At 43.4% G+C, this 10,618-nt stretch overlaps 2 protein-coding genes across 2 annotated transcripts in view; one reads left to right on the top strand and one right to left on the bottom strand.

Annotated features, from left to right (window-relative positions):
* Positions 1-10,618, bottom strand: part of T265_15558 (hypothetical protein) — a gene marked incomplete at both ends in the record, with an annotated part of 76,293 nt that overhangs the window by 32,389 nt on the left and 33,286 nt on the right. The window lies entirely within an intron of this gene.
* T265_15557 (hypothetical protein) overlaps positions 1-10,618 on the top strand; it is a gene marked incomplete at both ends in the record, with an annotated part of 68,654 nt that overhangs the window by 35,901 nt on the left and 22,135 nt on the right. Inside the window, 5 exons of the mRNA XM_009178602.1 lie at positions 106-201; positions 2,559-2,613; positions 2,741-2,782; positions 10,087-10,271; positions 10,361-10,505. Of these exons, the coding sequence (XP_009176866.1) occupies positions 106-201; positions 2,559-2,613; positions 2,741-2,782; positions 10,087-10,271; positions 10,361-10,505 (523 nt within the window). The remainder of the gene's footprint in view (positions 1-105; positions 202-2,558; positions 2,614-2,740; positions 2,783-10,086; positions 10,272-10,360; positions 10,506-10,618) is intronic.

The following is a 10,618-nucleotide window of genomic DNA, read 5'->3' as shown; positions in this document are numbered from 1 at the left end:
TTGATGATGATGATGATGATGATACTTTGTGTTTGGTTCCACGTACCCAACGTCAATCGTCCGTCTGGCTGTCCATTTCGTTAATACTCCACACCTTTTTTTCAGAACGGAGATACACCGTTTTATTCAAAGTTACAAACCAGAAAGTGTTGCTTCCATCAGCTCAGTTCTGGATGATCTTCGTGGACGATACTCACGAACGTATGTGATTTTGCCCATTAGGTTCGCCATTTTATTAAACCTGCTTGCTGTATAGTAGAGTTCCTAGTCTTTCACTCAAATTGTATTTTATTCAAACGTATGCAGAAATATATGGACTAGACTTTTTTGGTTTCCTTCGGTCGACGCGAGCATTTATTCAGTTGGTATTGAATCAACGCAGCTTAAAAAAATACTGCTGCAATCCCGGTGATTTGTGCCTGAAATGAGTACCCATCCACAGCATTAATATCTGGTTTGGACAAAATATGGTGTTTATGAAATTTTGAGTGTTCCCTCTTCATCTTCTGCTCATACTCCGTGAACGGAATGGGAAGCTGGAACAAACACACTTGAGACAAGATTTATGGTCGGAGTCACCTAGGCACTTGCTTGCCAGATACCCACTGTTCCTATGGTTCCCGTTTATACGTTTCACATAGTATTGAGATATCCAACAAAGTTTCTCCTAGTTTTCGGAGTGCGCCTTTACCCCCCATGCCTGACTACAAATATTAATACAATTATATAAACTCTTTCCACAGGGTAACAGTCATGTTGCGACTCCAACCTTCTAGCGACTACTGTGCCTCAGGTTCTCTTCGACGCCGTGCTTCACAGTTCGGTGCTGCACTCGCCTCGATGCTGTCACCAACTTTGAATCACTCTTCTCTTAGACAAACTTCCCACTTGTCTGTCGTGGATGTCTCGGCTGATAGTGAACGTCTGCCCATAAAGGTGCTGTATTCAGTGCATCAGGTTTATCGAGAATAGGTGCCCGCATGATTCCGCTTAGGTGCTGCATGTTCGTATGCTTTGATTATCCACTTTGTATTAGCGCCGATTTTCGCGAACGTTGCACGGGAGTTGCTCAGTCAGTGCGTAGTTTAACTGTTCATTTGTGTTTCCTCTAGATGAATCCTGAATACTTGTTCGTTTTGTTTTCAACCACGCATGTTGATGCTTGTCACTGCGTCACGGTCAAATGGGTGTTATCGTTCCATACTCTGGTCGTACTCATGCCTTTTGTGTCTTTTTTTGTTTCATTGTGAAATGGAGATGAGGTGCGTAATCAATGAAAACTGTCAACAAATATGCAGTCATTAGTGTGACAAGATGGCTCATTGGTTAAGGTGCAAGCCTACGGACCTGCTCCCTTGTAGGCTTGGACAACCTAGCAGTATCCCAGCCCTCGTGCTTCCTTCGGGGGTATGGCAGTTAGGCCCTGGAAGGGCGCTACAGCTGAGCGTGTCTATTATTCACCCGTGGTGTCATTTGATCTCATAGTTACTGGTCGAGTGTAGTTCGCTCGAGCGACCGACTTTAGGTTGCTGATGGGCGGTCAGTTTTATGATTACTGAACAGCATTCAGCATACATTCGTTGGGTTCCCACAAACATAAAGCAGAATTTATCACCTCAGCTTTCGCTGTTGAAAATTTATGAAGGAACACCGGCTTTTTTGCTGGTTTTTACTGACTGGACTGTTGTTGCTGTTATTTGTAAGTAGTAGTGTCCTGGAGTCACCAACTTTATGCAATGAACTAGAACATCGATGGAAAGTGCTACCTAAATAAAACCTATGGAGTTATGGTTGTATTCACCAGTATAACCACTGAGTTCTGGTAACCTGTCCGAACTCAGTAGTTTCCTTATAAAATATGCTCTTGATTGGTGGGTTGCTTAAAGGCCATGTGTCTGAATATCTTGCAGTATCATTTGAATGCATACCCTAGTTTTCTAGAAAATAAGAAGTTCACCGGTATCTCGAGACCGTTGGGTTTTAGTTAACCGCGTAAACTTTCTCTTGAAAATGTCTCGTTTGGACATACTGAACTTGTGGTGAACCATGATGCAATCTATTGCTTGTAGTTGGAGTAACCAACATTCCCCGTGTGACCTCAGCTTCGGGATTGTCTAGGTAATTAGGCTCCGTTGAACGTGGCCTAATGTGCCCCTACCTAGAAATCAGAGGGCATTGCACAGCCACATCATCTGTATCAGTAATGCTCACCTGTGCTTGAAACTCACGAACCCTGGACAAGACCTGAGCAGGCACTTTTTGACATGATGTATGAACATCATTCATCTCCAATCCAATTCCTCGGGCGTTACTTCCTACGTACTACAGGTGGCTACAAACTTTTCAACAGTTATCTGAATTTTCATTAAGGCATCCTCATGGAAACCTCAATCCCTACTTTTGTGTACATCCGTTTGCAGTGTAAATTCTAACCATCGAACAAAACTTGTCATGATTACCGTAGTGTGATTGTATGCGTAGTGTACGCAGTGCAGTTGTGTTCCTGATTTCCATCCCTCCTTATGTCTTCTTTTCCTCGTTGGCATTGTTCCCATCAGATGTGCATGTCTGCTTCAGATACCCGATGAGCGTCGATTGGGGAATTCACGGAATGTGAGTGACCTGCGCTGTTTGTTGTTGCTTAATTGCTCTATCCAACAAGAACGTTTGTCGATGGAGTTTGTCACCCCATGCTCTTATTAAAATCGGTCGTACGTTATTTTTGCTGTTTTCCCAACAGGTTGATGCAAAAGAACGTGCAGCGCTGAAGTCACTGTGGCACGTAAGTGACATTCATACCTCGATATAGACAGGCAAGTCCGGTTACAATGGATCTCTTCTGTTGGGGAATCTCGTGAAGAGAACCGAAATATGTCCAACTGAGCGGTGTTCGTCCCATATGTATATGCACCCAAGATATTCGTTTTTATCCCTAAACCAGGACAGGAGAAAAGTCCTTTGTTTTTATGTGCATTTGAAATGGTCTTCTCTTCAGCTAAATTATCGCGCTGTTATCCTGTATATTAAACATTGGCTTCCGCTAGTTTGATCGCCCCTAAATCACTAGGGTAGCTATTCTACCTTTATCTAGCTTGGTGCTAGATTGGTCAATATTATCACTTAGCCAACTGTTTTGGTTGTCCTTAGGAATTCAACTCCGGTTTCAACACGCTGGTGCGCCAACACTCAAGCGTCTCCATCCCCGATCGAGAGCTGCGTGACTGTCTGGAGCGTCAGCTGATTGCTGACTTGATCCCGGCGTACAGCCAATTTTGGTCCCGCTCCATGAATGTTGCGTTCACTTCGCATCGGGATAAGTACATGCGAATGACTGTGGAGGAGTTTGAAAGTCGTCTGAAGCGGTTGTTTGTTCCATCCTCTGGCCGGTGAACTCTCCATTCAGTCCGTTACCGAAACTGTGAACGTGCTTTCAAGAACTGTCATTCTTACAGCTAATCTTCTTTTGCCCCTTGACTCACTGCTTATTTTTAACTTTTGCGCAGAAATACACTCATGCTTCCCAAGTCGTCCTTTTTCTGTCGAGTTGTTTACCGAGCTCTTCAGGCTCTAAGCTCGTGTGCGCTTGTATCAGCCAGTTATGCCCTCGGTCCTAACATGCTTTTATCAGTCGACTGTGAAGTTTCTTACTGCGGTAGATAGCGGTTGTGAACCGGTGGGCTAAATCACTTAAAGTCAAGTAATCGAGTGTACTTAATTTAAGTTTAGCTCCAAAGTTGTTGGAAAGAGAGAGTTTAGTTCACCCACGTAACGAAATCGAACTTTTGGCAGAAATGACGTCATATCTTTTTATTTAGGTTCTAAATTGTTTATTTTATTACGCACTTTCTGTGCCAGTTTCACAGTTAGCATGGGCAGTCGGTTCATGAAACCACATGAACCTGGAAGAAATTTTTCAAATTCTTCGTTTTCGTTAAAGTCGAAATTCTTTCTATGGGAACGCCATCATTACAAAAGCCGAACTCGTCCACCAAAGACTTCCCCGTAGTAGTGTTCCAACAACACAGCTAGGGGAAGCAAACTCGGTAGCACGTCTACATTGTCCGCCGAAAGTGAAAGTGAGTCGTGGATTTATGTGTATCTGCCCGTTGACTAAAAGCCATCCGATACGTTGTCAAGCGTGACAGCTTGCAATCCCAAATTGCAGAACTCAAACATACCCATGGATTATCCTACCTCAAATTGACATCGTGATGCTCGGATGAACTTTCCATCTAGTGGCGCATCCTAGCGAGACATGTGGTTTAAAGCAAATCTTGTCCGTCCGTCTGGTCGAGCGTGACCCTACATTAGCGATAGGAGCTCCGCTCGGATATGCAGCTACCTTGACCACTTCCACCACTGAATTGAGTCGATGAGACTAGAGTGCGCTAGTGAACTATCTGGCATCCCGAATGTTGTCTATCCAGGCCATTGTGCTGCGAGGCTGCATTTCGTTGTCTTTCAGAGAATGGAGAAATATGACTTTCGGGCGTCTTATCACAAGTTGCATCATTTTATGTTATCGCTTTGGTACATAGCTGCGTTTTAAATTCAAACGGTAAAGTTCAGCTAGGCGTCATAGCGCGTCACCGCTTGTGGTATAGAATCACACTGTCTGACTTGGTAACGTCATCGAGAGCGTTCAGTAAATTCGTCAAATAAGCATAAGGATCGGATGTATATTTTATCCCTTGTTGAATCGATTTACTTGGGCATTCCAGCGGCATATAGCCTATGTGCACTTTTTTAGCGAGCAATGTATTTCAGCTCTTAGTGCATATAAACCTTACGCAGACGTAATCACTTCACAAATAGGTGGGATCACTACCTCACCTTAATTTTATTGGTCCTCAGGGTTGTCATCATTACCATCAGGTATTCCGACGAAAACCGAAGGATACAGAAAGCATTCTAACTCGTAACTCGAGGAGATTCTGGTCTCCTTCAGTCCATTAGTGCGTCCGGTTGTAATGGATCCTAATTTAAGCTGTTTCAATCCTGCTTGGCACGCTATCAGACACTGATTCAAACCAGAAGTCCAGGACATATATCTATTTGACTTGGAGGACTGGAGATTGACTTGTAATTTTAACTGCAGTTGACTTTTCTTAGATTTATGAGCTCTTACAAACCTAAAATGAAAATCGGCGAGAAAATATTCAGTTACAATCGTCGTCAGTTGTTTGCCCTACAAAGGGCAAACTTTTAGCGGATACTAAGCCACAGAAAAACAGTCGTATGATCAGTTGTGCCCACCAGTTCACGGCAGTGTCGGTTCGAGGCACAACAATGGTAGCATTCATTCGTAACCAGATAAATATCGAGGCCGTATGTTCCAGTTTCATTATCCTTATTTTGTAGTTCAACTGCAATATGCCTTCATGTGTGCTTTTATCAGTTTATCCTGCGCGAATTCAAGTCATGTAATCGAGTGGAGCCGGTTCATATGATCGGATAGTGCATCAGCAGTGCTTATGGCTTGGGGCGAGATGGCCCAAGTGGTTAGAGCGCGAATTTACTGACCGGAAGGTTCGTGTTTCGAATCCGACCTCCGCCACTCGACTTCCCTGTCTAGGCTTGGGCAACCTGGCAGTATCCCAGCCCTCGTGCTTCCTTCGGGTGGCATGGCAGCTAGGCACCGGAAGGGCGCTACAGCTGAACGCTTTTTTTATGGCGTCAGCACTCAATGTGACAATCAGCTCGTTGATCTATATGAACGATAAGCTATTTGTACACAGAAAAACTTGTTTCTTATGGCGATTCTATGTCTCGGGTTCTTCTGTATAGAGACCGATTCAAAGAGGAACGTAATGCTTTATGGAAAGTTGAAAGAAGCAGCTTCAAGGGCTAAGATGTTGTGGTCCAACATTTCGGATACCATGGGCAATCTTTCTCAAATATTTTTGCAGTCAATTGCGGACGACTTCATTCGGGTCCGTCATCACGTTCTTTGAATTGTGTTCTGAAGTCAAATGTTAGTTAGAAGCGATCAGTGTGCGTGCCTTTTTCTGCGTTTTGGCCAGAAACCGCTCCGATTTGTGTCGACTAATGTCGTGTGTGCGTCTTTTAGATCTCTATTCATCTGACGAGATGTGGAGTAAGTTCACCAAGCAGACGGAAATCCGTCTCCGTCACTACAGTTGTTAGTTCAGGTGATTACTTATCTCTAGTGTTTTCGTCCGGTAATCCGTTTATGTGCACCCGGTAGGCGTAACGCAAAATAGGCACTTCACGTACCTATGGATATATATATATCCTAAAAACAAGAGCTAAGATCCGAGTCGAGCCAAACACAGGACCGTGGGTTTTTTACAGACAGCGATTCCGGTGTAAGAATGCACATGAGCGCTACTTAAAAAACGCTTCGATGATACCAAATGGAGATATCGCCGTCATGTCTCATTGCTTGAGTCGTCGACGGGTAAAACTCTTTGAAAAATATGAAAAAGTAAAAGGACGATCCCTCTTGGCACATGCTACTTATCTGCAGTCGTGGTTTAGCTTTTGCCGCTACTTTCTGCATACTGGTTATGCTCAGTGGAATAATCGTGCAAGAATTACAGAATGGGTCCAATGCTCCCAATAAGCTCTGGAAGAGTAAAGTTCTGCCGGATGTATCAAAGTCATTCCTGAAGACTGCAAACGCCTTTGCTTCGATTGTCTAAGGCTCCAAATTTGATGCGTTAAGTAAGCAACTAGCAGCTTGATGCCCATTATCGACCTCCCCAACACTCTAAGCAAGACTGAATTGCATGGAGTAGGGCGGTATATTATTGGAACCACAAAAAGAGGTTTTTGATATGAGTATAATTCTGGTTGTTGTCCATGTGCGAATGTTGAGGAAATAGAAAACTGGTGAGGGAAATTCCATCGCAAAATACTTCAAAGTCAAAGTAAATGGTTTATCAGATCTACTGTGGTAGAGGTTCTTTTATTCTTCGTTCAGAGAAACCTTTTGTTTCGCTTTGTATGTTACCGTTGGATACTGCGGTAACGTGCGTATCTGCAAGCTTTGCTAGACTTACTGGCTTTAAACGCAAATGGTTGATTTGATATCCTCCAGGGAATTTTTCTGTCTTTTTTCACCTGAGATTAAGCATCTTCCAGAAGTTTGTATCATTTGAGTGCAAGATTAAATCCACAAAGATATCTTTGAGTCTGAAAACTTTGCGCTTATTAGTCGTGGTCACTGTTTTGTTCCTATACTTGTGTGCCTCTCCTTTATGCAAGTTTATTGAACGCATCAGGTGTGAAATTATCTGTATTGATGCATGAGGCCTACAGAGCACAACGTTATAAAAAATAAGATCACAGTCAGTCGGGGACGGTTTAAGTTAGGAGAGTTTGCACTCTGCTTGTGAGTACCATTTCTTAGTGTGTAACACGTGTCGGTCCTCGTCAATGAAGCAAGCCTTAGGAAGAATTCTGATCACTCAGTGGCAGACAGCAAGGGAGCCGTACGCCTTCAAGCATACTTAAGTAGGCCATCGGTACACCAACAGTCCTTATCTCGACTTTGGAGGTTCACCGTGTCTAGCAAACCGAAGTGTCACTTACCACACAGCACGATGCTTCTCCATTTTGCAGTTATTTGGCCCTAAAAGATTTTTGAAATCGGCCTTCAGAATCCCGTCAAGTAGACTCAGCTGACAGGAACACATTACTCCAACGATTCACCATGATTTCACGTTATCGTGTTGATCGGTTATAACGAACAAAGGTATACACACAACTCTCATTCTTCCCCCTCTTTTGTGCGGAACACCCAGAACAATCGTGCGCACTTCGAAACAGCGGAACTGTTCAGATTCCGCCAGTGCCGCCACTCTTCAAAATGGGGAACCCGTTAAGGCTGGTTAACAAGTCCTCATCCTGCGATCAATCTTTATGGCTGCCTCGCCTAAGCTACGCCTCTCGGACTGGCTGCTTACTCTCAGTGCTTCGGAAACCCTCTAAGAGGGGTTAAATAGTGCTCGTATCATCCGTTCGAGACTCCTCCTTCAGGACTTAACCATAACCATTCCACACCTTGAGGCATCATCTCATGTATGAGTAATCCAATAATCTATAGTGTAAACGTAGCATTCTTCCATCTTAGAAAACGGACCGCAAAGCGAAAGCGCGTTTTCAATGGGTTCCTCTCTGGACGTTACAGTTCATACAAATGACTGAATGTGATAAAAGTGAACCGATTACGGTAACGCAGACGTGGCGTGTACGAAAGATCTGTTAGTTCGGGCAAAGGTCATTTAATACAACTAATTGTTCAGGTAATGCGGAAGATATGGTCTTGTGTGTCCTATTATCAAATGAGGAGCGAGCTTTGAGCAAAATCGGCTGGCCAAAGTTCGGTTGTGAGGATTCGGGCGTAGTTGAATTGATAAACAACTATCACAGTCCACCAACGGCAGTTTGTCTTTATTGCACAGGCACAAAACAGATAAAGTTGAGAATAAGTACCGAAGCCACACTGAACGTAGATATTACCGCTGTAGGAATAATTCTGGTTAACACTTCGATCGTCAATATGGAAGTATTTCAGCAGCTGCAACCATACTTCGGTGCATAGCAGCGCCTTGTTAACGTGTTGCCTCAATTCACCCTTATGTGCACGTTGTAATGCTACTCAACCACCTGGGCATCGACAAAAGAATGTTGTGTCACCGATGATAGGTTTCCTGATTTTCTGAAACGGCATTAAAATGGTAGGATTTTTGTGTGAAAATCTAAGATTATTAAGTCCTTGTGCCATAAAGGGTTGGGCCCCGTCTGTCTAGTGTTCAGCGGAACAACTCTTGATTTTCTGGCGGCTGGGATACATGAGATCTAGACATGTTTTTTCACGTGGCTTGAAAACATTTCACAGACCCAGTGATGGACCCGTTTAATCTCTGGAATGAGGTCAGAATAGAGTAATGTTGACTTTCAATAGCTGCATACAAACCATTAATCACGTTTTGTTTGGCATTATTTGCTTTCAGTCGGATGCTTTTCAGGTCGCGGTCACAGCTACATACCGCATCAATTTCACTGGTTCGATATGGTCTGGAATTTTCTCTGACTAATCGCTCGGTTAAACGCGTGATATGTGATGTTGTATAGCCTGATGACTTCTGCTCCAAGTTCAAACGTTTCATGCCTCCCCATTACATTAGTGGTTTTCGAAACTGTGCCTGATAGGCAAAACTGCTGTTTCACACTAATTTCATGGTACGAGTTCTAGTTGAACCTCCCTTACTTAGATTCGTAGAATAGCTGTCGAAGTTCACTGGGTCAAACTGTTGAAGTTCCCTACTTAGCATTTGACTAAGCTAAGGGGAGAACAAAGTGTAATCTAACCAGTGCAACCTGTAAAGTTTTTACCAAAAATCATTCGAAACAAAACTCCGAATTTAACATTCTTCATCTAGTCCATGAAAATTCGTACTGATAGTAGGTGGCACGTGTGTAGTTGGTGCGTGTATGGATTGATGTCCTTGTGTTTGTACGGTCCGTCTTGCAGCATGGCCAGAAGCATGATTTCAATCAGAGACTCGTTTGTTCGCTAGTTCCAGAATAGCTTCGTCAAGTCCATATGCAACTCAGGTTATTATGGCCTCGTTAGTCTGTACACTAGTGAACTAAAGTGGTGCTCACGTGTGCCTCTGGTATGATGTCTTTGGCGCAACGGTTGTGATAGCCACCTGGTGGACGGTACTTTTTGTTTAGATTCACACGTTCCATCGATGACAGTTTGACTTTTGTGCTGTGTATAGCATTGGAGTACTCAACATCGTCAGCGTCTTAGTTGTTGTAAAGGGCTACAACCTCGTAATTTCTTATCTCCTTTAGTGGTTCTTTGGCTAAGTGACGGGGCCCGACGACTGCTATGTAGATTGGCTATGCTGGTGTCAGTATGCGTGAACTTCGATGCGAAAGAACTCCGAATGTTCAATGCATTCAATTCAGATGAATTGAAAACTCCATCTCACCTCCGTGATAGATGTTGAAAAACTTCCTGACATAATTGTAACTTCATCGTTCTCATCCTTGATACATATAGTGCGTCTCTTATCGGTCATCATCCCACCAGAAACAATGCCTCAGCCAAGAAAGATTTTGGAATTCCCCAGACGTATTTTCTCGTGGGATGAGTACACCGTGTCGTTTATTTTAACTGACTGCCGCGACTTCTTCCCTTTTGTCAGCTTATGGATGGACATATTCGAGACCTATCGCAAAAGTGACACTCCTTTCGTTTGCGTTGCAGCACCGATGGTTCGATTTTCAAAGTAAGTTCCTTTTGAACTGTCTTGGATCCAGTGAATTACCCGAACGCTGATGCTCATCTTCGTTTTACTGACCACCTTTTTGCCTACAGATTACCATTCCGCTTGTTGGTTCGTGAATATGGTGTGGACGTTGCTTGTACGCCGATGATTATGGCTGATTCGTTTGTACGGTCTGCGAAGGCACGAGAGACTGAATTTACAACGTGTCCAGGTAATATTTTCACCTGTCTCTCCGTGTTTCAGACCACTGCTTTTTTAAGCTGTTTTGAAGATAACTGCCATAGTCCAAACCATTCATCGGCATTATATATATATATATATATATATATATATATATATATATATAC

The sequence above is a fragment of the Opisthorchis viverrini genome (genome assembly GCF_000715545.1).
Source record: "Opisthorchis viverrini unplaced genomic scaffold opera_v5_602, whole genome shotgun sequence".
NCBI classification, from domain to species: Eukaryota; Metazoa; Platyhelminthes; class Trematoda; order Opisthorchiida; family Opisthorchiidae; genus Opisthorchis; species Opisthorchis viverrini.
Note: the sequence above shows the minus strand (reverse complement) of the source record. Positions and strands in the feature narration are given on the sequence as shown.